We start from the raw sequence: 27,336 nt of genomic DNA on the forward strand, positions 1-27,336 counted from the left end.
ACAGCTGAATGTTGAATCAAGAATAGAGAAGGTCTTGGAGTGAGCAAAAAACCCTGCTTTTCTCTCCTTTCTGCATCCCCATCTAGTTCTGGGCTTAGAATACCTCACCACAACAGCCCATGATAGCCCACCTCTTGCCTTGTCCCTTTCTAGTGGCCTATGTTGGTGTAGAAGAGGTTCATGCTTCCTTAAAGGCTAGTTTCCAAAGCAGAAGTTCAGAGAAGGGAAGTCATGGGGTTGGCTGATGGCAGGGTCAGAGCCCTGCTGGTCTTTCTTCCCCAGGCTGACCTGATGTCCATGTCCAGAACCCACTTTACTGATTCTGTGGGCGTGCTCACCAGCCCAGCCGGCCTTTTATTGGCTTGTATGCCTGCTCTTTGTGGGTTATGGCTCTCCTGCCCGTCTTGCAGGGGAAGGGTAGCATCCACATACTTAGGTGAGAGGAACCCAGGGCAGGGCCTGATCAGTGCACACTGGGCACCTAGCCGTATGACAGATGGACAAGTTCCCATTGTGTCTCTTGGCCTTCGCCACTGTCACCTAGGGGCTCAGAAAGGTCCCTGTTGCTGGGACCACTACAGGAACTCTTCCAGAGAGCCCTGGTGGCTTGCCCTCCCCCTTACAGAGCCTCGCCCTGAATCTCCCAAAGTTCTAGTCATTTCTCATATCCAAGGTGCCAGCCACCTCTGAGGAGAGGCTCCCACCAGAGGATGAGAGTTCCAAGGACCCAGGAGCCGGGTGTCCAGCCGGGACCCATATCTTGAACTGTAACACAGCATACAGAGGACTCAACCAAGGGCCCCATTCTCCCATAGGACAGAAAAGACTCCAGACTGAGATGGAGGGGAAAGGCTGCAGGTGGAGGGAGAACAGAGAACCTGAGAAGTGGGGACCGAGTTGGCCTGGTGATAGTGTTTTCCTTCCTCTGGCAATAATGACCTTGAAAGTCCAGGCGATGCTATGGGGAAGGGAACCTAACAGAGCCTGGACACTGACCTTGGCTACTTGGGATTCTGTGGAAGGGGGCATCCCTTCTAGTCCCAGCAAAGTACATTTATCTCAACCACAGCAGCCTCTGTTTCTTAATTTATCCCAGCAGACTGAGAGGTTCCCCACTCTCTCTCTACATGGACACAAGGGCAGAGGAAGATGGTAAGCTTAGCCGGGAAGGGAAGTGAGCATCCCAGCTGTTGGCAAACCTAGCGGGGAAGGCTCTGTGAGGGGAAGGCTGTGGCCACATGGATCAGACTGGTCTCATTCTGCCCAAGGCGAAACACTAGGACTGGCTGGCAGAGGCGGCTATTGATCCGGTGGAGGTCAGCCGTGCAGGCGATGAGTTTCCCAAGGTAATGAGACCTCCATCCCCAAAGGTATTCAAGCACAGCTTTGGAGGTGTTGCCAAGAAGATTCAAGTATGGCTAGTACCTTTAGATAACCTTTAAGACTACTGACAACGGCTTCCAGCCCTCACTTTAGGACAACGCTAGAAGCAGGATTAACCCTTGATTGCTTGGAGATACATAAGGGCATTGCTAATCCCTTCATCTTTCTATTCAGCCATGATCTTCCCCAGGCCTTCTCTGTACCTCTGTACCTCATTTTTTAAAATATTCATTTACTTATTTAGTATGTGTGCACGTGTGTGTGTGTGTGTGTGTGTGTGTGTGTGTGTGTGTGTGTGTGTGTAGGTCAGAGGACAACCCATAGGAGTCATTTCTCTCCTTCCACCGTATGGGTTTGGGGGCTTGAACTCAGATTGTCAGGCTTACCATGGGCAAACACTGAGCCAGCCCACCAGCCCTGTTTTCACTCCTTACTGACATCTTCTTTTCATAATTCAGAAGGGTGGGGGTGACAGTGTTGTCACACCCCTAGATAGAATGAGAAAACAGCTGGAAGACGGTGAGATATTTGAAGCCAGGTGCTTCTGTGGAGTTTTCCTTCCAAAGATCGAGCCAAGTCTACTCGCCTCCTTTGGCCTGCCTGCCAGGGCTGTGGATTCTCCTGTCTTTACAGATAAGACTAAACATAAAAGATGAGAGTCCTCACCCTTCCCCCATGGGTGTTTCTTTCCTTCTTACCTCTCTTACTTAGCTTTGCCAGTCTGTCACATTCCTGCCCTGCCTGTCTCATAGTATACTTTCCACTGGGGTTTGCCCCGTTCGTAGGACTAGGGATAGCTTTCATGTCCCACCTCAATGGGTTTGAATGACAGCTGGCTAGACCTGTAAGAGCAGCCACTATTTATTAAGTACCTGCTGAGTCTGGCACTGGGCTAGGTACTCTAGGTCAGTCTAGCTAATCGTAAAGACAGGCCCCCAAGTGCTCATTCCTTTCTTATTTCTGCTGTAGTCAGCATATGTACAGACAAGGGGGTGCGGCTGGGAAACTGCAGAGCTGATAAAAGGGCCAGGGCCGCACGAAGCCGGAAACCATCACTTTATAGCATAAGGACAGTGAACTGGCTCGCTGAGGTGACAAGACTTAGAGGCAGGTGGAGGAAAAGTTGAGTTGGGTCAGCTCCAAAATGCTCATGGGTGACGTAGGGGTCAAAGGGAGCAGAGGCAAAGCTTTCCCAGAGGCCTCTAGTGTCCCATTTGGACCTGGCGCTCTGCCTCCCCGCTTCTCTGTGTAGGTGGCGGCCTCTGCTGGCCACCTTCTTCCCTCTCCGCCTCTAGCTCCTCCTGTCACCACTGTGCCTGTGAGTCCTTATCCACATGGCCAGAACTCTCCCAATCCCTGATTCCTCAGCAAGTCACACTCTTATTTCCTGAAGCTGCACTCCACCCCAGGGAAGATCCCCCCCACCCCCACTCAATGTTTCCTTTCCACTTCCCCTCTTCCTTTTTCCTCCTCTTCACTCTATCCACTCTCCTCCTCTTGCATGCTTCCTCTCCTAGCTGTTCCCTCCCCAACCCTCCAGCCCCAACTAAAATGTTGTGGAGAGAACGGATTAGGATATTTAGTATCTTCCCTGGTACTCGACACAACTTTGTATCTTTATATCATATCAGGTGCCCATTTGAGGGGCAGGATAGAGTCCCGGTTTCTAGGAGCACATGTGGCCACTTAGCTGCTATGACAGTCTCATAATGGACAACAGCTGCAATGTATTACAAAACTTCCTAAAGCATCCAGCTCCCATGCCTCGTGACCCCTGGTCTTCCACTGATAAGAGGGCAGGGCACTTGGTGACCCAGGAAGCAGTTCAACATAGGTCTGGGTTGCTGGTTAGGGTAGCTAGGATTCTGTCTAGGGGCTTCAGTCCCCACCCCAGTGTGGTCCCCAAGAAAGAGGCCCAGGACTCACCTATCTCTGAGCTGCTTCTAGGAGTGGCCACACACCTCTCTCCAGCTTGGGACTGTCCGGTCAGCATGTCTCCGCTCTCGGGATGGTTTGGCTCCCTCCCTCTACCCTCCTCCTTCCAATGAGCTCATCTGTCTGGGGCTCCCCATCCCCCCTTGCTTGAAAGGATGTTTGGATAGAACCTGAAGAAAGGAAAAAGGGGGAGGGGTTGGAGGGAGGGACTGCTTACCTGCCTATACTCTGAGCTCCTAGGAAGTGAAGGCAGGTATGAAGAAAGAGAGCTCTCCTCAAGAGGAAGGGTTAGAGAGAGTTTAGCTTTATACCAACTCACTAGTGTCCTGGGAGCCCCGGTTGCACTGAGATGGCCACGCAGCATCCTTTGCTGGACTGTTCAGCCACGTGCCTGCCTGCGGGTTGGTTTGGTGCATGCTGTCTTGTTAACTCTCTCAGCACCTGCCAAAACTTCTGTGGATGCTAAGACGGTGGCTGAGTGAGGCAGCCGAACTGAGCCAAGGAGAAGATGTGAGCACATTCAGATACTACAGAAAGAGGATCCCAAACATTGGCCCGGACAGCATCAGCTTAAGCCCCCACCCGAGTGGCAGAAGAACTTGTGAGCTTTTAACTTTAAAATGCAGAGAATCCTGTGCTTGTAGTTGCTCTGTCTGAGATGGGGACCCTGCTTACAAGCGGAGGGGGGCCCCCCCGGGATAGGCAAGATGCAGATGCAGCTCCTGGTAGGGATCCACGGTCTGAAGGAAGCCATAAGGTGAGGAGAGCGTAGGACCAGCTCCCTGCAGAACCCACAGTCAGTGGCACTATGCTTAAGTGCCTGCAGTACCTGCAGTGTCCTGGGAAGAGTGTGAGGGCTTCTGGGGGAGGAGGCCTGGGAGAGGAAGGCAGAAGACAAGGACAATGGGGGAGCAAGACAGAGAGGAGATAGCCTGCCAGTTCCTGCACCTTAGGGAGAATGCCTCTCAGAAAAGCTCTGGGACCTCATCCTACTCTTGGCCCCCTTTTCTCTCACACAGGGTCCTGGCCCACCGGCTGGGAACTGATAGGGGAGGTCTTCCATCTGCTGGCAGAGTCACCTGTAGAAGGTGATCCTGTGGAGCTAGTGAGTGTCTTCTCGTGTCAGAACCCCTGGGAGGCCTTCATTACTGTGATCCTGACTCCTTTAGGTGACGCCTCTGGATGTTTCCCTGTTCCAAAAATAGGGAGCCCCCCCTCACCTCCCTAACTCTGTTCTAGCCCCTTAGGAGGCTTAGGGAAGTGGGCTTTCTGCTGAGTCTGGCCAGATAGAGTTTAGGAGCTAACCTACCTGAATTCCCAAGGAAGCAGCTCCTTCTGCTTAAGCCTGGGCTTCCTCTGCCAGCCTGAGGAATGGATGATTGTCTGACAGCCCATCGGCTCTGGTGCACCCTGTCTCAATGGCCCTGCAAACTTCAAGGGAGTTCTGAGCCAAACCACCCAGACCTGTGTGTGTCACCCATTCCCAGGAGTCGGTATTGCCAGGGACACTACTGGCTGTGCCTCCAGATACCCGTGTCCCTGGAAGGAAGGAAATGTTCATTTCGTTTGCTCTCCCCTGACTAGAGGTCTCTGAGAGGAAAGAAGAGTCTATCTGGTGGGACTTTTTTAGCGTTTCCCAAGAGTGGGGAGGAGGAGTGAGACCTTCCCTACCCTGCCCCTTGGCCTCCTCAGGAAGACCCTCCTAGCTCTGTTACTGCAGTGGCTTTCTGAGGTTTCTGAGAGGGCTGTGCTCTAGGAATGTAAGAGCTTCTCAGCCCACTCCTGCCTAGTGTTTCCCAAGTCCTTGTTCTGCCCAGCTGGGGGCCCTGCTAGTGTTCAGAGAACAGCTAGGAGTGGGAGGCGTAGAAACCAAACATCAGAGAGGCACCAATCCTAGATTTACCCGTGACTCTGTCTGTGACCTTGGCCCATACATACTTCATCCCTGGCCCACATATTTATCTGTGTGTGTTTGGGAGGTGTGAGGGCACAGTAAGGGTCCTCTCTCAGCTAAAGAATTCAGGGAACAGCAAGAGATGAGAAGATGTGGGGGTAGGGCACTCAGGGGAATTGGTCATCTCCCTCTGCCACTAGGGTCTAAAGATATCTCTGGAGTTCTAGTCCCCCTCCCTCCTTGTTTTCCGGGCAGGGGTCACTTTCTTTCCCTTTGGCTCACCTCCTCTCACCTCAGCCTAGTGCTCAGAGAAACATGACCCTGCTGTAAAAATAACACAGGCAGTGTGGATGCCTGGCCTTGCTTGCATAGTGGAAGGCCCTCCCAAAGGTCAAACCTCTCCTGGATGTGGCTTCGCCTCCAGGGCCCCAGGCTTCTTTGAACCCAGATGTGTTGTGTGTTCAGCCTGTGTGCCCAGCTCTGTCAAGTGTGTTAACATATGTTTATCTCTTTGAGTCTTTACATCCAGTTCTAGTTCTAATGTTGGAGAGGCCTGGGGGCAAGATACAAGTGCAAAGGGCACACGAGTCTCAAAGTAGGTTATAAATCGGGCTAATCAGGTAGGCATGGTGGACAGCACCTTTCATCCCAGCACTTGGGAAGAAGAGGCCTGTAGATCTCTGAGTTCCAGGCCAGCCCGGCCTACAGGGCCACACAGAAAAATCCTGTCTCAGAACAGCAGCAGCAACAGCAGCAGCAGCAGCAACAGCAGCAGCAGCAGCAGCAGCAGCAGCAGCAGCAGCAGCAGCAGCAGCAGCAGCAGCAATTCAGGATCATTAAATAAAGTTTTGTCTCCCATCTTCTGCCTTTGACTGCTTTTTCTTGATGGCCTAGAAGATCAGGTCCAAATGGGATTTTTTTTCAGACTTTTCCCAGTCATCTTGCCTCTGAGGCTGGTCCTGCAGCAACAGGGGTTCCTCTCAGGAGCCACCCACCCACTCATCAAACTTATCCACACAATGCCACTTCTTAGGCCCGTGGCACACTCGTTTCAGAGGAAAGACTGGAGAGGAGCCCAACTCAGCAATCCCGAAGGGAAACTAGGTTCTTGGGTCTCCAGAACCGTTTAGAGCTCACTCAGAGGAGGTGCGTTCCGTGTTGTGGTCCCCCTGGACTCAATGGGCTAGCATGAGGTCCTCTAAAAGTAGGAGCCCAGGGCTATCCCCCTGTTGCCTAGGGTTGAGGAAGATGCTATTTAGCATGACCTCAGGAGGTTAAGTATCATAGGGTCACCATCCAGCAGACATCAGAAACTTCTCCAGAAAGTTGTGTGCTTAGTTAGAGTTCTCCAGCAGCAAACACAGGGCATCAGAGCAGTTCAACTACCATGACAACCAACAGAAAACAAGGTTCTCCCCGCAGACAGTTAACATTCTGTATACAACCTCAAGGGTCTCCAATGAAGCCTACCAGGGACTCCAGGTTAGAAGATGGGTAGTGGGGGTGGCGAAGTGGAGGGTGTATTTTCAAGGTTTAACTGCTCTCCAGATAGCGAGGAGGATTTGTCCTGGAAGGTAGCTTGGGTAGTTGACTAATGGTCTTGAGGGAGACGTCCCTGGTGTTTAGGGTTGCCTCCCCACCCCCGCTGCTCCACGCTGTGGGGAAAGCACGCTGTCTCCAACTGTCTGTTCTTCAACTCTCTAACATGCAAAGAGTCTGTGCATAAATGGGTTGGTGGGCGGCGTGCAGGAGCACTTTGCAAGAGAAACTCGGTTTGCCAGGGCCTAAAAGCCATCCGCAGAGCGAATGAGCAGCGCGGCGGGAGGCAACGGGTGTGGGTTCAGGGCTGTACCGGTCGTCCGCAGCAGGCAAGCCGGCACACGCCCACCGGCTGCGGCAGCGCTCGCTGCGGATGTCCTCCCGGCGGTCCCCGGAGAGGCAGCCGCTGCCCTTCCTTACTCGTGTTCTCTGAGCCGAACAAAACAGCCTTCCAACAAACCTAAAAGCTCCACCTCTACTCCCCCGTGAACTCTTCTCCTAATTGGCAGCTCGGCTTGGGATGATGCGGGCGGCTGCGGGCTGGCCCTGCAGTGCCAAGCCGCAGCATCCCCGTTCGACTGGAGAGGGAGAGGGCTGCCCAGGCTGGACCCTACGGTCCTGATCCCCGGCGCGACGGGCACTGTGCGAAACCTGCGGGGACGCCGCCCCTCCAGCGGCTGGAGCGCTTCCAGAGCAGAGGCGCATCGCAGTGCCGCTCGCCCAGGCGTCCTCCCTTCAGCTCCGGCTCCTCCTCCTCCCCTCCAGCCCGGGCTCCTGCAGCTGGCTCCAAGAGGCAGGCGGGCGCGCCTCCCCCTCTCTTTCCTCCCCCTCGTCTCGCTCTCTAGCCGCTAACTTTCCGGAGCCCCGACCCGCGGCGCGGAGCTCCCCTGGCAGCTGCGGGGCCCACAGCCGACCTCGGGCTGAGAGCCGGGCTGTGCACACTGTCCTATCCAAGCCCCCGGAGCGCTCCGGAGAGAACAGGACCATGTCCCGGGCTGGGAACCGAGGCAATACTCAGGCGAGATGGCTGGGCATTGGGCTTTTGGGTAAGATAGCCCCAGCTTTGTCTTTTTCTCTCGCCTCTTTCTTAACCCCACCCCATCCTGAAGGAGGCGAAGAGAGGTGCCTTAGACAAGGTAGCACCAAATGATTGGGATGTCGGTCTTCCTGCTGGACCCTTAGCTTTGAGACTATGCTCCCTGGGAACCCTGTGCATTCCCCCACCCCCACCCCCATCCACCCTGGCAATGAGTTTCTTGCTCCCTTTGATGCCTTTTGGAGCCAGGTGTTGGAGCTGCAGCGGGGGAATCCTCCGAGAGAGACCCGAGTTAAGGCATGCTGGGGTGTGTGTGTGTGTGTGTGTGTGTGTGTGTGTGTGTGTGTGTGTGTGTGTGTGTCTACTGCCTTGAGTGTGGGGGTTCCAGGGAGTTTGCAGGTGTAGTGGTGTCTGCTACTCTTGCCTAGAGCTGTTAACTTGCTTCCCTGGTAGCAAGGAATGCACCAATGAGGGATGAGGGTCTCTCTCCGCACACTTTGCCAGGCTCTCCCACCTTCTTTCTTCCCTGGTGTCCCTCCCGCTCTTTCAAATGCTACAAGGGCTTAGAAGGACCTAGAGGACCATTCAAAAGCCACCTTTTCAGAAGGTCCTTGTGCCTCTTCCTGTAAAAGGTTTCTTTGGGGGAAGACCTCTTTGACCTGATATTGACTCTTCATTTTGGGGACGGCTGGGAAGGGAGAGAGAGGAGTCAGGCCCAGAGGACACAGAGGCTATAGATTCTGTCTATGGCTGTCTATTAATATTCACATGATGGTTTTGAGTGTCAAACTCCAAGAGATTAGGCAATGGTATTTATTAGTCCAGACCGGAATGCAATCTTCCACACAGCCTGACTTCCAACGTAAGCTGACTCCATCTCTGGCACCTGTACCTCTTCCTGTTTATGTAAGTCAGGTCTGGTGTTTGACAGCATAACCCACCCAGCCCCCACTGGGTCAGGCACAGGGTGGAGGTATTTGTTCTGGAACCAAGGGACATTGGACTCTTAAGGGAAGCCACTGCCGCTCTTACACTTGGAAATCATGTGCAGATCTGTCCTATGGGTACCTGTCAGGAGTTGGGGGACAGTATTCTCTTTGGTCCCGAGCTCTGCTTTACTCATCTCTCCTTGAGGCCAGCTATCAGACACTGACGTTTTGTCCCATACCATATAGATGTTGTACAGGTTTCATGGTGACTCTTGAAAGCTCAAGGCTCTACTTTGTGGAATGGGTACAGTGCCATTCTACTGGAGTTCACACTTGGATCATCCCAGGGTTCTGCTGTGGCCACGGGAGGGGTGAGGGGGTCTCAGAAGCACCGAAACTCCAGTCATCAAGCCAGCCGCTGCACGTCATGGGTTGCCTTATCCCCGTGCTTGCTTGGCCAAGGAAGCACTAGGCCTTGCACTACTGGAATACCCATGGAACCAAGCTTCTGTGGACAACCAAGAGGGCTTTAGGTACAGGGCTTTGGGTGGGGTGCGGTGAGTGGAGAGTAGGGCAGAGCTATGGTGTGAATAGGGCGGGGTGTGAATAGGTATGAATAGGGCAGAGTATGGATAGGCTCCACAGTGAGGAGCATTCCAAAAGTCGAGGAATGTGTAGCCCAGAGAGGGATGGTAACCTGCCTAAGAGTGCATGCCAGGCTGATGGACAAGTGGGACAGAATCCAGGCCATCTGGTGAGAGGGAAGGCCAGCGGGGCTAGTGTTTAGGGCTTGGGAATGAATGAGGCCCGGGGACACGGCGTGGACGGCTATGGGTGGGTGTGAGCAGTGGTCAGAGCTTTGCTTCCTGGTTGGCGACATGGCATTCCTGAAGTCCTCTCTCTGTATCAACTCAGTTTCGTAGACTGAGACCCCAGTGGTTTTTGTTTTGTTTTGTTTTTGAAAACACAAACAACGTAGCCTCAACCCGAGAAGTGGCTTGCAAGGCCACACAGTGCTGCAACCAAGGTTTCCGTGGGTTCCAGTTTTTTCCTGGGTATGTAACTGATAGTATGTTGCTCTGCCCACCCCTTCCTTGCTCCCTGATTTGCTTAATTGCCATGATCTGTGTTTAATTATCACTTGTGAGGGTGCTGTGTTACACAACCCTCTCTCTCCTGGTGTGTATTTATTAAGGGCTTGCTTAATGAGCGCACAATTAAGGAGAGGGTGTTGAGTCCCACTCAGAGGAAGAAACCAGAAAGGCTAAACCAGGAGATCCTGGAGAAGAGGGGAGGAGGAGTAGGGGCCAGTCTGCACCTGGAAAAGATGATTAATTCTTGGACCTTCAGAAGGCAGGCTTGTGGGAATAGGCAAGGCTGGGTCTCTAAGTCCTTCTGACTGTCTACCTCCTAATGGAATCACCTTGCCCTGTGACTACTCCTTGGGGGGCTCCATGCATTTGGTGGGCAACACCACTCCCCAGTGGCTTCTAAAGAGAGGAACAGACCCACTGTTTGGACTTGTTTGTAAAGCTGGTTTCACTGATCCAGTGCTGTCCCAGAGGCATGCTTCTATCCTGGCAAAGCTCATGGGGGTGGGCAGGAAGCAGGCAGGCAGGTTGCCTAGGGTGAGGGAGCAGAAATCTTTCCTTTGCCATAGGACCCAGGAGCCTTGCCTGGCCCAGCCCTGTTTCTCCAGGCCCCAGAGGCCTCTCTCCCAGGAGGGGTCCTTCTCTCTATGCCCTCGGCCCACTTTCTTCCTCCAAGCTCTAGCTCTGAGCCATCCTTCTTCCTCCCTGGGGCCAGAGAGTCTCAGCCGAGCTTCTGCTCCACATGCCCCGCAAGTCCTTGGAGCTAAACTTAGAGCAGGCACCATTCTGCTCTCCTAGGGCCCCCTGCCCTGCCTGGGTGTGACCGATCCCTGGCTACGGGAAGATGATGGAATGTTTCCAGCCTGGGATTGACCTTGAAATGGATTGTAGTAGCTGTCAGGTTCCTGCTGGCGTGAATATTTAATAGTATAGCCATGTGCAGAATGCTGTGTGTGTGTGTGTACATGTGTGTGCAGGTATGTGTGTGGAGGCCAGAAGTTGACCCTGGTTGTTATTCCTCAGGTGAGACAAGGGGTGTCATTTGACCTGGAGCTTCCTCATGAGTAGATAAGACTGACTGACTAGTGAGTCCAAGGCGTACTCCGGTCTCTGGCTTCTCAGTTCTGGAATTACAAAGCCACACCACCATATCCATTTTTTCACAAGGCTTCTGGGAACTGAACTCAATGTTTGCTAGCAAACACTTTCCTTACCGGGTCATGTCGGAAGCCCTAAATACTCTTCAAAAGCTTTGGTACAACTTGTGAATCCTGACCTGTCTGTCTTTCTCCCTGGACAAAGTCCCAGCAGGGTGGCGGGAGCTAGGGACTTCTGATGATGGCTGCTGAGAGTGGCTAAAGGACTTAGGAAAAGTCAGGCTGTGAGGCTGGGGGTGGAACTCCACAGGACTCTGACAGAGGAGACTTCATGGATCCCACAGTGCCAGAGGGAGACCCGACTCACAGACAGACCCAACACCCATGCTGGCATTCTAAAGAGGTAACTTTTGGGCAGAGCAAGAAAGTCCTTTACTTAGGGAAATAGCCACATGGAAATAATCCAAGAAGTGGTAGAGGGTGAAGGAGTAGTAAATCAATGCGTGAGTAGCCGGGAGACAGTGCTGGCCGACACAGTAGTCTTTAAGAGAAACTAGTGGCGCCCTGGTTATATCGAATGCTGGTATGGGGACAGCCCCGTCCCCCTCACCTCTTTGAAACAATATCCTCTCCCCAGGGATGTACCCTTGCTGAAGTCCTTCATGTGTTTTATACAACCTCACGTTTTGGCTTCCCACCAAGCTTGGGAGGTGGGAGAGCATCTAGCTATCCCTGCACTGCTCTGGGGATGCGCTTGCAGGAGGTGGCACCTCTGACTTTGTCAAGGTCAGTAGGCAGACTGGGACCTGCTGAGCAGTCGGTCCCAGCTTTGGCCAACCTGCTGAAGTAGCCTTGCAGGGGTTTGTTGGTGATCACGGCCCATGCTCCTCCCTCCCAAGCTCATCCTCCCAGACAGCTAGAAGGCCTTCTCCATGCCTGGCCAGGTGGGTTGTGTGTTGCAGAAGCACCCAGGCTCCTCTACTATCTCCCAGGTTTCCACTTGAGCAGGGATGACTGTGAAAACCATTGCTGCCGGTTTGCTTCATCTCCTCCAGGCTCTTGAGGACACGCCAGTGCTCCACCGAGAGTCCTCATCGTGTTAGACGGAGCTAAGTCACCCGCATCAAGCAGAAATGCGTACTGCGGGTGAGCCAGACCTTAAAGAAATAGCGTTCTTCCTTCTGAACTTTCCGTCAGGCTCTTCTCCGCTTCTGTCTATTTAAAGCCATCAAAGGCACTTTCTCAAGCCAGGCACAGAGACACAGCCTTGTAATCCCAGCACCCCAGGAGGTGGAGTTGGAGGGTGAGAAGTTCAAGGTCACCCTTGCTTGCGTGACAAGTTCTAGTCTGGCCCGTATGATCCTGTCTCAAAAGCAAACAAATTGTCATCTCCCCCTGTGATGCGCTTCTGTGCTCTGGAATCACTGATTTGAGCTGGAGTTCGGAATGAGGAATTTGGCCTCTGGAGATGAGTCCCCCTCCCCCATCTTCATCCGGACCTTAGTTCCTGGGTCCAGACGCTAAGCTCAGAGGAATCAACAGGGAGCTTGCTCCCTTCCCCCTTCCTTTTCTGTTTGAGACACAGTCTCTTAACCGCAGCAGAAGCTGGTCTCAAGGCTGCTGCAGCTATCCCGACGGCTGACTTCTGGGATTCCAGGTATGAGCCGCCACATCCAGCTTAGAAAGCTTCTTTGTTTCTTTTCTTTGTAACCGTAGAGGCGTGTCTATGTTTTCCTGTGTGGATGAGGGCATGCAGTAGTGTGTACATAGAGATCAGACTTCACCCAGTCCTTGCCTTCCACATCCTTTGAGACAACATCTCTCTGTTGTTTGCCTGCCTCATCCACCAGACTTGTCAGCTCACAAGCTTCCAGGAATCCTCCTGCCTCCGTCACCCATCTCCCCGTGCTAGCACTGGAAGTTACTGATGCCTTATGTTACACACTGGCTTTTACATGGGTGCCGGGAATTTGAACCCGGATCCTCACGCTGACGTAGCAATCAGTGTGACTCACTGAGCCGGCTCTGCTGCCCAGAAGAAGCTGCCTTTCTTCTGTGCATCCCTGTCTTCTGCTCCGCATCCTGGTTCTGGGCTTAGGAGGTTGTTGGGAGGCAGGGAAAGCAAAGCTTCAGGCTCCCATCCTCTACCGTTGGCTCTAGGCTGGGCAGTGGACACGTGACTGTTCCTAGACCTCAGGGGTGGGGTAGAGGACAGCAGAGATAAAAAAGAACCAGGAACTCCAGGGAGCACTGACCCCCATCAGAATGGCTCTTGATTGAATGGAAAGCAGATCTATTTCTGAGTGCTGCCCACTTACTTCTTGGGTGTGGTCTTTACATCTTTATTTCTTTGAGGTGTTTATTGGCAATAAGAGGAATAACAGCTTTATGGGTTACAGATGGAACGGTCATAGTCTATTAAATATACCCATGTTATCATACAGTAAGTACTGAGCTCCATAGAGGCCATTTGCTGTGTGGCTGAAGGAAAACCATTTACCTCTCTGAGCCTTGACATTATTGTCTATAAAAGGATAAAAAGTGTACCTATTAGTATCCTATTAGGAGTGGGGGTGTGTGATTGTGTGGGAGCCCTATAGCAAGTCACTCTTAAATTGTCGTCTGCACCCACACTGTTCCCTGGGAGCTACAGGGAGAGGCCAGTTCTGAAGATTCACATAGTTCCAGGGCTGACCCATACTTGCTGAGGTCTGTCCCCAATTGATTCTAATGTCCCTCAGCATGGAAAACCACTGCAGTAGTTACACACACACACACACACACACACACACACACACACACGCACACCACATACACCAAACCACAGAGAGAGAGAGAGACAGACAGACAGAGAGAGACAGACAGACAGAGAGATAGAGACAGAGAGACAGAGAGAGACAGACAGACAGAGAGATAGAGACAGAGAGACAGAGACAGAGAGACAGAGACAGAGAGACAGAGACAGAGAGACAGAGTTGCAAATTTGAGGCAATCTAGCAAGAGCAGGAGCCACAGAGGGCAAATGCACCTATTTCAGCATTCGAGGAGGGGTTTCTGTCTTTCTCTTTGACCTTAAGGGAATTGCTGACTTCTCTAGGCTCAGCTCCCTCCCCTCCCGCATGGTCTACAATCTTAGATATGATGGGGTAGCAGGAGGCTGAAAGGCGCCAGGCACACAGTAAATTCTTCATCAACAGGCACAGTATCTGCCTATAGTCATCACTCTTTCCTGAGTCCTCGATGCTAGCAGTCCGTGTCCCCCGAGGTTGCGGCCGTGGTTCCATTCCAGAGGGCTGGGTAGACCATAGGAGTCAGGGCAGGGTTCCTGAGTCATAGAATGCAATTTCTGACCGTGTGTGTGTGTGTGTGTGTGTGTGTGTGTGTGTGTGTGTGTGTGTGTGTGTGTATGTAGGGACCAGAAGCAAAGGAGACACAAGGAAAGTGAAGGGACCCTTGAGAGCAGCAGCTGGGCCACCAGCATTACTCTTTAGAGAACCTTGTCTGTCACTTAGTAACATGGTCATTACCTCTTGTGGGCTAAACAAAAAGAAACGGATTTATGATGCAGCACGAGGGAATTAAGTTAGACAACAAAGGACTTTCCTGAGAATTAAGATAGGAGTGAGTGCTCATTTCCCCTACTGGCAAAGAAAGGTATGAGTTCAGTGTGCATCTCCTTCAGTATGGAACGACCTTGAGGCAATGCAGTTTCCCTGAGGAATGTGCAGGAAAGAGGAGGGCTAGATTCTTTAAGAGCGCATAGGAGGACTTACGAAGGCAACGCCTCCCGAGGCAGAGGGATGCTCCGTGGAAAGAATGGGGGTTTGGGGGCGGAGGGATGTCCTGTGGAGGGGCGGGGCAGAGGGCTGTCCTGTGGAGGCGGTTGAGGGGACCGTGGGGGGTGTCACTGTGATTTCTGGGATAGGGTGTGGAGAGTGGGTGCAGGGTGATGAGGAGACTGCGTTTCACCGAATCCGGAGGGTACACTAGGTCCCGCATCCTGCAGCTAGCCCTCTCGTGATACAAATGGCCTCTGCGGAGAACTGCGCTCTGCTCTTTCCTGAGTCCTTGATGCTAGCAGTCCGTTTTCCCCGAAGTCGCGGCTACGGTTCCATTCCAGAGGGCAGGGTAGTCATCCTTCTCTCCTAGGGATCCCCTTGGGTAGTCGGAGACGCTGTACTCACTAGTCAGACAAGTCCAGCCCTAAGGTGCCTCTGCCCCTAGCTTCCTGGCAGGGACTGCGGCGATCAGGCCTTTCCGCCAGATAAAGCTCTGGCTCCTACTTGAAACTCTCAAACATCACCAGGGGTGTGCCCCCACCTAGGGAGGTTCCTTGGGTGCAGGTGAAACAGGGAGTTCTAGTACCTCCCTGGCTCCTACCGGTGCTGCCCCCGACCCAGGTGGAGGGGTGGAGTTGGGTGGAGTTGAAAGTTTCTGTGGGGCGGGAGTGGGGTGGGAATAAAAACAAAACAAAACAAAACAAAACAGAAAAACCACAAACCATTAGACCCTTTCTTTTCTTGGGTTGGGGTGTCCCCTCGTGGTCATTTTGAGTACCACACGGGCCATTAAGGCTCAGAATTCAGTTCTATTCAGGCCAAGTGGATATTGAAATGCACGGTCCAGGCCATGTAAGATTGAGAACCACCTTCCGTCCTGAAGATGTCAAAGGCCTCTTCATCTGACAAAGCTCCTATTCCTTGGCTGAGGGTGCCCTTCCGGAGCTTCATGGGGATTTTATTAAGGGAGGCCTTGTCCTTTGTACAGGTCTCTTCCTGCTCCCCATGTACCTGTCGTTGGAGGTATCTGTGGGAAAGGCCACCACCATCTACGCTATCAACGGCTCAGCGATCCTGCTACCCTGCACCTTCTCCAGCTGTTATGGCTTTGAGAACCTCTACTTCAGGTGGTCCTACAATAACAGCGAAACATCCAGGATTGTAAGTGGGGCGCTCATGTCCTCCCTACTGTCCGGCCCTTGCTCATGGATGCATTCAGGCCCAGGCTTCAGTCCCTTCTGAGGACTAAAGATGATCCCAAGAACCCACCTTTTGTTACTCCTTCTATCGAGTCCAGGCAGTAGGATGATTCTGGTGGCGATGCCAGAATTTGGGGTCTGTTGGAAAGTTTGGCTAGTCTTTGTTGTCTTTTCTTGAGAGAAACCTGCAACTTGGATATCCCAAGCTTAACGATTATGGGAAAGAAGCCACGTGTGTGTGTATTTGCAGAGGCACTGTGCAAAATCAAAAAGGCTTTTAGGAAAACAGCAGCTGGTGGGTTGTGTTCCAAGGGAGTCCTGAAGGAAAGAGTACAGGTTTAGTTTGAAACAGGCGGAATTCAGGTCAGGGAGAGCTGTAGACACTGTCAGACAGAGCAGAGGAAGAGGAAGGCTCTTTCTGGGCACATACATGGTCATGGGTGGTGCCCACTGAAGGGTGCTGTGAAACTTGACTGCTCTGGTCTTTCCCTGCCCCAGCTCATCGACGGGATCGTGAAGAATGATAAGTCTGACCCTAAGGTGAGAGTGAAGGATGATGACCGCATCACCCTAGAGGGCTCCACTAAGGAGAAGATGAATAACATCTCCATCCTCTTGAGTGACCTGGAGTTCAGTGACACGGGCAGATACACTTGCTTCGTGAGGAACCCCAAGGAGAAGGACTTAAACAACTCTGCTACGATCTTCCTCCAAGTGGTTGATAAATGTATGTGGTGGGCACAGGGGTGAGGGTGGTAGGGTAGGAAGAACTTGGGGTACCTGACAGCGTGGAATTGAAACTGCAAAATGAGCCACGCTGACAATTTTCTTTTTACAATTGCAAGAGTTACTGGAGTTGCATCTGGAAGCTAGAAAAATTCAGCTACGGAAAGGCTTGGGGATAGCACTGAGGATCTTTGAGCCTCGATTTCCTAGTACATAAAATGGATGTCTGGCTGCCTTCAGTCAGAGTGGCTGTGAAGGGCAGGGGGGGGGTTGGCTGGGTCTTCAGCATCATTAGACTCTCTCCGTGTGGATGGACTCTTGCTGGTTTTGTGTACTGGGTTAGCAAGTGTTGGACGACTGTCAGGTCTTGTAGTAAAGGATGCTGTGACTGGGACATAGAGTTTTGGGTTGTTTTTGAGGAGTGTGTAGTTTAGAGTGAGACAAGCAGATGGACAGCCCCAAATGAATAGCAGATGCTTTCTAAAGAGGTAGAATGAGGTGTGGTTCTTCCCCACCTGTGGAATTGATTATAGGTGGGCCAGTATTGAAGGTGCCGGATAAGGACATATCAGACTCCATGGACGTGGTGGGTCAGGGAAGTTGAGGGATACGTAGGTGAGAAGTGAGGTTGGGTACCTTGCAACTGGGGATCCTGGAACATGATGCCTTCTGCATGTCCCCCCTCCAATAACCGTATCAAGGGGCCCCTGGAGATGGAACAGCAGGGGTTGAATTTGGGTTACTTCAAGGGCAGGGCCCTAGGCTATCTAGGCATTGTTTCATTGTTTATTAGAGCTTGAGCCTGGTGTTAGAACTGCAAAGGGTGCCACCTTTTTTTTTTTTCTGTTTAGATTCCTGCTCTCTGCTCCTCCATGCCTGCCCTTTGTAGGAGGAGAAGGGAAAGGGACCCAATGCTGGCAGAGTATTTGTGGGTGCCAGGCTCTGAGTTGGCTCAGTGACAACCCCCCCCCCCCAGCTCCAGATGGCTCTTGTCCATTTATAGAGTGTTTCAGCCATACATTTACATGGTGGCCCCTGGGGGAGCCAGGAGGGTTCAACCCCCCACCCGCACCCCAGGTAGCTCTTGTCCATTTATAGAGTGTTTCAGCCGCCCGTTTACATGGTGGCCCAGGGTGCTGAGGAACCAGTGTGACCAGGATGGGAGCTTCGCTAGCTGAGGGATCAACACAATTAAAGAAAGAGCAATGATGTAGTAGGAGTTAAAGCAACAGGGGGAGGCAGGAGGGTTTATAGAATGGTCAGGGACAACCTTGCTGGGAAGGGTGACAGAGCAGGTTGTCTGAAGGCAATGGGAGAGGAAGCAGGGAGGCTAGCTGAGGAGTGAGCCTGTGGCTCAAAGCTGGGAGCTGTGGGTCTCACTCTGATTTATTCCCCAACTTGCGTGTGAGTCTATTGGGAGGGGTGAAAGGAATAGACGCCATAGCCTTTTTGGTCTCGGTTGACCCGGGAAGGTCACGGTCTGGAGGCAGGGCTGCTGGTTTTGCACCTTTTGCCATGGCTTTGCACAGTTCTTCCCTCCCTGCCTTACCCCTCCCCTAGTGGAAGAAGTGGACAACACAGTGACGCTCATCATCCTGGCTGTGGTAGGCGGGGTCATCGGACTTCTCGTCTGCATCCTGTTGCTGAAGAAGCTCATCACTTTCATCCTGAAGAAGACCAGAGAGAAGAAGTGAGTTAACTCGCCCTCACTCCCGTGCTCACCTGTGGCCCTCACTCCACATACATTAACCCCTGCCAGCCTGCAGTGTCCTCTCTGCCTCTTCATTCTCCAATGTCTTCTGATGCCGCTGATAGCCTTTGATATCCCTAAAGCCCTTGCACCATCTCCTGGCTGTCTCCCAACCTCTCTCCCCCTGATCTTCCTCATCAGGCTGTCCACCCCCTCCCCCATCCCATTAACTTCTTTTCCCATTTGTACCACCTATTTGGGAGGCCTATTTATTTTCACTTCTATTTCACGTATAGAAACTCTAGACTCTTTTAGGGAGGGGAGAAATCCTGAGAATTCAGTTGGGAGAGGCAGAGACAATGTCTGACAGTCAAGCATGGCGGTTCGTGCTTGCAATCCCAGTGGTCGAGAGTCACGCTTAGAAGGACTCCCTTGAGTTCAAGGCCAGCCTCGTCTACACTGTGAGGCCCTGTTTCAAAAGCCAAGTCTAAACGAAACTAAACTAAAACCCGAAAGGGTGACATGACTTCCTCGGAATCTCTATGATAAATTTGGTTATAACAGCAGGTGTAGGGATGTAACTGAGTGACAGAGCACTCGCCTAGCGTGTGTGAGGCCCTGGGTTCCGTCTATTTTCTCACTAGAAGGAGGAGGAAGACGGGCAGGTAAAGAGAGTATGAGCCCGGGCCCAGAATTTTCTGGGACAGTGTCAGGCTGTCTTTAAAGCAGCAGGTGCAGAATCTTAGAAGGCCAGAGCAAGAGAAAGGTATCAGAAGGGAAAAGACTTTAGAAAGCCATGTTCTGGGCAAGACAGGTGACGAGGCGGGCTGTCTCTGGAACAGAACAGAACAGAAAAGGCCAGGGAGAGGGTACAGGGAACCATGCACCCACTCCTTCATCTCTCTTGTTCCTCTCACCCTCCACCCCCTCCAGGAAGGAGTGTCTCGTGAGTTCCTCTGGGAACGACAACACAGAGAACGGGCTGCCTGGTTCCAAGGCAGAAGAGAAGCCACCCACAAAAGTGTGAGGCCCTGCTCGGGGCCAAGCAGGGCAGGGAGCCTCACTTTCTGATGGTGATATTGATGCCGAGTCCTGTCTGAGATGTGTGCTGCTTGGCCCAAACTGTTCTTTCTGAGCACGAAGGACGTGGCCCTGCCCAGCTGCCATTCCCTCCCCAGCCGGGGCTTCCTGGGGACAAGGGTTGACCGGGGGAGGAAGCCCACAGGAGATTGGAGACAGGGAAGGGAGGGGCTGGAGTGGTGTGGAAGGTTTGGTTCCAGCTCTTGGACACATGGGGTCTCCTAGACTTTCACCTCTGTGAAGCCTCACTTTTTCCTCAGTTTTCCTTCTGATCTTTCACCAGGAAATCGAGGTGATCAGTGAGGGCTGCTCCCAAAGCTGGGGTTTGGACATGGGAAGAGGGTGACTCCTTCAGAAGCTGGAAATGCACTAGAACTCTGGGATTGAATCTTCCGGGGGTGGGGTGGGGCCAGTCATGAGAGGCAAGCTGGGCTTTGAAGAATATCAGGCTTCTGGAAGTTCCTTTAGAGGGGACTTCTCTCCCCTCCACCCTGCCCACACTGTCCTGGCTCCCTGACCAGCCTCCTGCTCTCTGGGCTGCAGCTGCTGGGGAGGCTTGTGGGGAGGGGCAGCCTCCATCCTTCCTGGAGCTCCAGGGTGCTATATGCATCTTTTCTGGCTTTGCTCTTTGAGTTCCAGAGGTGGGAGAGCAAGGCCTCGACCTCCCAGCCATTGGAATGTCTACCCCAGCCCTACAAGACTGACAGCCCTTGTACTTGGCACGGCAGGACCATGCCACCCTGACACTTCCAGAGCTCAGTTTTCCACACGTCTTCCCTTCTCTTGAAATGGCTGGCATTGCCACATTACCTGAGCGATGGTTTCCTAGGACTTCCCATCCCATACCTTTGCTCCTCCTATGTCCCTCCAGCATGCCTGGCCTTCCCCTGCTCCCAGGTCTGCCCACCCCAGCTCTGGGTCTACATTTGCCTCAGGGACCCTTGTTTCCGGGTGAGAAGGGGCAACTCCTCATTCAGTCCGAGGCTTTCTCTTCTCTTTACTTCTTGCAGAGCCGGTTTGCACACCCCTTGAGTGTGGGGCTAGATTGTGCCTTAGTTCCCTGAGTCCCGATTCTGAGCCCCCTTTCCTTCAGCTCACACTCCCTGGTTAATTGCACAGTTTGGTGTGACACTGGTGGGGCTCCCCAGCTCCCTAACCCAAGGTCATAGAGGAGACCATGAATTTGGCATTGTGTAAACAATGGCTCCATGGCTGGTGGCAGCCTTGGTGACACCCAAGGGGCACCCTCTTTCTCGTCGCTGACATAGAGATAGGATGGCATTTGATGTGGGGCCTTCAGGTGGATTTGATCATGCGGGCTCCTGTGACATATGAGATGTGATAATAAGGGTACCCAAACTCCCTCTTTCTCATCAGATTTCTGATATCCTCCACTTGTCAGAAGATGGAGACTACTTCTCTTTTCAGAGGTTGTAAGGACTGCTAAAGGCTTTGCCCAGGAGTAGCTGAAGGCTCCCCAAAGTAGAAGTTGGGGGAGACTAAAGAACTAAAGATCTGTAGGTACCTGTGGCTATGGCTAGTGTCTGTTGCCCAAGCCGAGGGGCTCTTGGGGTTGCCTCCTCTCCTCCCATTCTTCCTTACCCAGAACTGGCTGTGAGCTGGGCAAAAATTGCCCATCTCCTGCTTTTTATATATTTATTTGAGCATAGTCTCATGTAGCCCAGGCAGGCCTTCAACTCCCTGTGTAGCCAAAACTGGCCTTGAACTCCCGATCTCCTGTCTCCGTTGCCATAGTGCTGGGATGACAGGTGTGAGCGCACACCCTGCTTAGAGTAACCTGAGAACAAACATGGCACCAGAGCCTCCAGCTATTCAGGAAACTTCCAGCTGCCTTCATGCAAAACTGCTTTCTTCCCCAACACTGGAAGAGGCGAAGTACTGTGGGTTCTTCTTGCTTTCCCGAGAGGAAGCCAACAGCATACAGCAGGAGAGAGGGAGGGACTCCCCCTTCCCATCTTCCTGTTCACTGTCAGCTTAGAGGCAGCCCTTGCAGCTTCTCCCATCTCCCCAAAGGGTGAAATGATACCTACCTCACAGGACTGCAGTGAGGCTTGGTGATGTTCTCTCTTTTTTCTTTTTTTTCTTTGTTTTTCGCCTGTCTTGGAAAGGCACTGGGAAACAAGGCTAATAACTGGAGAGAACGTTCCGCGTCTACTCCTGTCCTCATCTCTGGATGCGTACATGCAACATGCGTATGCCTCAGCCCTCTTCTTCTTTTTGCAACCATAGGCATCGTGACTCAGACGCTTAAAGCATCTTTGTCCGTGGTACTTGTGTTTTCATGGAGGTGCCTGAGGTGATGGGGGCAGTGTTTTTATATTGTCGTTGCCCCAGTGCCTGCGACAATACTGGTGTTTAATGCATAGGGGTTAAGAGCACAAGTCTCAGTCCTCTTAACAGAGAACATCTGGTCCAGTGCTAGCGGCATGCCTGTGCAGACATTGCCATGCATTGCAGTGGGATGTATATTCGCAAAGCCATTTCCTCTAGGCAGACCCTCTTGCAGGCAAGTCCTCACTAGCAATCTCAGGGTGTTCCCTGTGCCAGTGGGCAACAGAACCTCTTCTACAGGTGACTTTGGGAAACCTGGACCCATGCAGTTGTGTGGCATCGACATCCGTGAGACCAAAGACAAAGCACAAGTCCCTTATCCTTGACCTCCATATAAACTTCTGCATTCGAGGGCCCAGATCCCTCAGTGTAGAAACTGAGCAGAAGGCCCCTGGAATCAACCTGCAGTGCCAGAGGGCCCAGGAGAATGACAGACAGGGGGCAGAACTCCACACGTCTGACCGACCAGTTTCTGTGGAGCTAGGGAGGCAAGAGCGTCCTCCAGCTGGTGGGAGGTGAGGGTGCCCTTGTGCGGAGTGCTGGTGGTGTGTTGGATCTCGTAGGGTGCGCCTAGTCAGTCTGCAGGTGCAGAGGTATGACTGAGGAGGGTGGGCTGTGCATGCAAGGGGGTGATGTGGGATGCAGGGGCTGGGGGTGCGGCTGTGCATCTTCAGTTACCTGAACTGGAAACTGAAGAAGGGTAAGAGACAGAGACGAACAGCTGTGCTCCTGGATTCAACTGGGTGATTCCATGTCAGGATGACAGACAACTGCCCTTGGGGGGGGGGTGTTGGAGGAAGGATGCCCAACGGAGGGATTTGTGGGGGAATCCTCTAGCTTGCTGCATTTTATTTTGTCCCAGGTTGGAGTCCTTGCTCACCCATCTCCCACTGGATGTGCAGTGCTTTTGACTATCTTATGCATGGTTTATTCCTCTGGCTTGGATAACAGTACCCATAGTCAGTCTTCCTATCTAACTTTATAGGTCAAACAATACAGTGATGGGCTGTGGGGGCCTCAGGTCCACAGTGTCCCCAGGAGGCACCGACAGGCACATGCCCAGCACTTGTGTTTAAGCACAGGTTGAATGCAATTAGGTTGTCTTGCCTCTACTACACATTTTGCATTGTAGGATTGGATTTGGCTTTGCTTTGGATGAAATAAAAAATTATTTTGTAATAATTTGGGATGCGGGCCTTTTGTTTTGGGGTTGCCTGGGAGTTGAACTCCAGCTTCATCTCCTGCCCTCCAGCTGGCAAGTTTAGCACTTGTGTTGAAAATGTTACCTGCTCAGGTGAGCAAGTGCATATCAAATGCGGTGGGGGTTCTAACGTAGCCAAGGACATTCGTGTTGTTTTAATTCTTTGGAAACTTGGCCCTTATGCTATGTGTGCTGATGACCCTAGAAACTCTGGGGCCACTGGAAAGCACCCATATGAAGAATACAAATGCTAAACTTGGGGGTGGAGAACCTGAGATGTTGCTAACACATGGATCTTAGAAGCATAGGACTCAAGTTAGAACCCCAGAATACTCATCAACAAAAAAGGTGTGGTGGAGTACTCTAATAATCTCTGCACTGAGGAATCTGAGACAGGAGGATTCCCAGGACTCACTGGCCAGCCAGTCTTGCCTACCTGGCAAGCAATGAGAGACCCTGCCTAGGAAAAAAAAAACCACAAACCAACCAACCAAACAATCAACCAACCAACCAGAAGCTGGATCAACACTTGATTCTTTTCTTTGGTCTCCACATGTGTACACACACACACACACACACACACACACACACACACACACACCTGCACACACACACACACACACACACACACGTATGTACACACAGAGAAGATTAACCATCATGAGAGCACTTGTCTAGTATGTGCAAGGGCAGATTCAATCCTCACCCCCACCTAAAAGTTAGACCATCATAATCATTGTTATGGCTTAAATATAAAATATCACCTTAAATTCATATGCCAAGTGCAGTGTTCAGAGCTGGGCTCTTGTGAAGTGTCTGGATCATGAGGGTCTGATTTCCTCAGTGTATCAATCCTTTAATGGGTTCATGGTTTGATGGAATTATTGGGAGGAAACCAGAAGGTGGGTCCTAGGGGCGGCAGACTACTAGGGATGTGTCCTTGAAGGGCATACTTTTTCTCTTCCCTCTCTTCCTGGTGATCATAAGGTGAGCAGCTTGACCACCATGCCATGCTGCCATGATGCTTCTACCTTTCCAAGGGCTAAGAGGAAGAGAGCAGTTAACCATGGATTGATGTCCCCGACGTTCTGAGTCCTCCTTTAGTTATACAATCAACCTTCAGGGAAATGTCCCTGATGAGCCATCAGAGCTCTCTGTGCCTCGGGTCCTTGGCTGCAAAGAGGGAGGAGTTATGTCTGTTTCATGAGGGTCCTGTGAGATCATGTACAAGGGCATGCGTATGAAACATTTCAAAAACTTCAAACTATTGCCATATAAATAACGAATTTCAGAACCAGGCCACAGCTCTGTTACTGTCTCTGAGGAGCCTGAAGATAAGGTCCCTTTGAGGCCAAGCCAGCCAGGAGGGAGGCAAGCAATAGTGAGGCAGAGGCTGACCTTGCACCTCTTGCCCCTGGTTGGGGGGCTGCCAGCTGTCTGAGGCAGAGCTGGGGGAGGAACGGTCCATGTTAAGAGGTAACACATTGGCTGATGCAGTTATGAGAGTTGTCCAAAACCAAACTCATGGTCTTACCTCATTCTGAGGTGTCCACCCCCGGTGTTCCCCACTTACCCACTCATCTAGGATAAAATATCCAACTCTATCATGACATGGCATTTTTCGCTCATTCCTTAGATACCCCTCCCCCCTTAGCAAATCCTCTCAGCTCTATGTAAAAAATCCATATGGTCTTAGCTTTCTTTTGCTTTACTAATCCTACAGTAACGGCTCAGGAAACAGCTTTTCCACATTCTCCCTTGTTCCTAGGAATGCCCAAATCTTGCTGTTCTAGTTGTAGACAACAGAGACAAACTCCTCCTGGTCCCATGACATCTCCAGAGACAGCGCCTCTTAATCCTCTCCAATCTGAACTTGTTTCAGATATGATGACTCATATCTGAATTGTGGGATTCTTATGAAATAGATATCTATAGGATATTTATATCTATCTATCTATCTATCTATCTATCTATCTATCTATCTATCTATCATCTATCTATCTATGTATCTATGTGTGCATGTATCTATCTATCTATCTATCTATCTATCTATCTATCTATCTATCTATCTATCTATCTATCCATCCATTAGATATCTATCCCTACCTTGCAGATGAGGGATATGAGGGAGTCAAGGCACAGAAGGCTGAGCTGACTTCTCAAGTTGGTTTTCTCAGGCGTGCTTTTACAGGTAGTCGAGGACTGGAGGTGATCTTTTATAGATCTGTGGAGCTCTCTTTCTGCTGAACTGTTTCTGCTTTGGCTTCCATGATGTTCTCGCTCTATCTCTGTAGCAGTTTAAATGAGAGTGGCTCCCATAGGCTCCTATGTTTGAACACTTGGTCTCTGGCTGATGGAGCTGTTTGGGCAGGGTTAGGAAGTGTGGCCTTGTTAGAGGCGGTGTGTCACTCGAATGGGCTTTGAAGTTTCCAAAGCCCAAGCCATTCCCAGTCATCTGGTTTTTGGATCCAGCTACTTCTCCAGTGATATGCCTGCCTGCCTACTGCCATGCTCTCCTCCATGACAGCCTCAGACTCACCCTCTGAAACTATAAACCTTAATAAACGGTTTCTTCCATAAGTTGCCTTAGTCATGGTGTTTTGTCACAGCAATGGAAAGGTAATTAAGACAGCGGTTCTTTTATTCGATTATAAAGCTCCCTTCCTCTGTTTCCCTGCTCTCAAACCTCACTGACTTGGGTTGACTCATCTCTTGTGTGTTAAAGATGTTGGAGGTATTTTCCTCCAGAGTTTCCATTGCTTCAGCGGGTGAAGTAGACCCATTCCTTCCCGTCACTCTATTCTTGTTGGGAGAAAGCCATGAAAGTGTATATTCTTATAAAAACTCATTCTGAGATATTTTTAGACATTTTAGTTTGTTATCGTCCAAAGCAAGAAATAACATAATTGTCTTTGGACTGGTAAGTAGATGTGATATATTGTCTTGTGTTCCTATAACAAAACACCAGACGCTAAATGCTATGTAAAGAAAAGAGTTTATTTAGCTCACAGTTCTGCAGGTTGAGGAGCATGACACTAGTAATGAATTATAGCCAGGACCTCCTGGCAGATGGCATTACACTGGTCTGAAAGTAGGTGCTGAAGAGACCCACACTGTGTAAGGAGAAGCTTCTGGGGAGCAGCTAGTTTTGTTTAGAACAACCTGCTCTTGAGGCACTCCCAAGCAATAGCATTAATCTATTCATGAGGATGGAGCCTCCATGGCCTCATTACCTCCCATGACGCCCAACAGAAGTTCTTTTACATCCCAACACTACAACACCAGGGACAAAGTTTCCAGAACATGGACCTCTGGGTGATGGGGCAGAGGGGCAAGTCAGCACTGGGTAAACACACTGTCACAGATGCCTACACTCACTATCCCTCAATGACTAACAGTTCCAGGGACCAACAAGGGAAGATCTCAGAAACATAAAGCTAAGAGAAGGAATTCAGACTTTAAAAGGGTCTCTGCTTTATCGACTGTGACCACAGTCTCTCTCTGGTGAGGGACGGGGATTGCTAGGGAGGCTCTGTGTGTGTGGAGGGAGTGTATGAGAAATTGCTTTACCCTCTGCTCAATTTATCAGTGGATCTAAAACTTGCCTAAAAACTAAAGTCTTACAAAGGTGCTGTATCAGTCACTTACTCATTGGTGGGACCATACACCCAACAAAAGCAACTGAAGAAAGGAAGGGCATCTTGGCTTACAGTTCTAGGGGACACAGTCGACTGGGTCAGGGAAGGCATGGAGGCAGGAACTGGCCACACTGCATCCACAGTCAGCCGCAGAGTGTGGTGATGCTTCTCTCCAGCTCTCCTTTCTCCTTTCTTTTAGTCCTGGACACCAACCCATGGAATGATGCGCTTCCCTCCTCCGGGGACCTAATGCAGATAACCAGTCAGAGACAGCCCCAGAGACTTGTTCTCATGGTTTCATGGCTGACAATGAAGGTTAAGCATCATCTGTTACACAGCTCCATCTCTCTAACCTCGACAGGGACAGCTGGATGACATGGCAGTGATTGCCATGGGCCATAGGTAGGGGAAGGATTGTCATTGACTTTCCAAGGGGGTGAAGCCACTGTGGCAGCTGGTGTGCAGCCTGGACATGTTTGTCAACACTGGCAGAAGTGTGCACTAAAATGGTGAATACCATTGTGTGCAGATTACTTTTGAATGTCTATCAGGGATCCAATGACATCATTCTTTGGCTCATACCTTTCCAGTCTAACTGAGCACCATAGCTCTGGCCCCAGTGCTGCTATTTTCTTTTTCTGATGCTATCCTGCTGACTCATTCCTTCTTAGCCTCATTATTCTTCTTCCAAATATCAGCCTCCCCTGATACATATGGTTTTTCTCATTAACATGACCTTCTACAGAAGTGCAACCAGATGATGCTAG

At 51.4% G+C, this 27,336-nt stretch overlaps 1 protein-coding gene across 1 annotated transcript; it reads left to right on the forward strand.

Annotated features, from left to right (window-relative positions):
* The first annotated feature begins 7,736 nt into the window (after window positions 1-7,736).
* On the forward strand, window positions 7,737-22,910 carry Scn4b (sodium voltage-gated channel beta subunit 4). The gene is made up of 5 exons (NM_001008880.2): window positions 7,737-7,797; window positions 15,672-15,844; window positions 16,381-16,609; window positions 18,169-18,298; window positions 19,232-22,910. The coding sequence occupies exons 1-5, from the start codon at window positions 7,737-7,739 to the stop codon at window positions 19,323-19,325; spliced, it is 687 nt and encodes a 228-aa protein (NP_001008880.1). The 3' UTR covers window positions 19,326-22,910.
* Window positions 22,911-27,336: the final 4,426 nt, after the last annotated feature.

Source organism: Rattus norvegicus, chromosome 8 (assembly GCF_036323735.1).
Source record: "Rattus norvegicus strain BN/NHsdMcwi chromosome 8, GRCr8, whole genome shotgun sequence".
NCBI classification, from domain to species: Eukaryota; Metazoa; Chordata; class Mammalia; order Rodentia; family Muridae; genus Rattus; species Rattus norvegicus.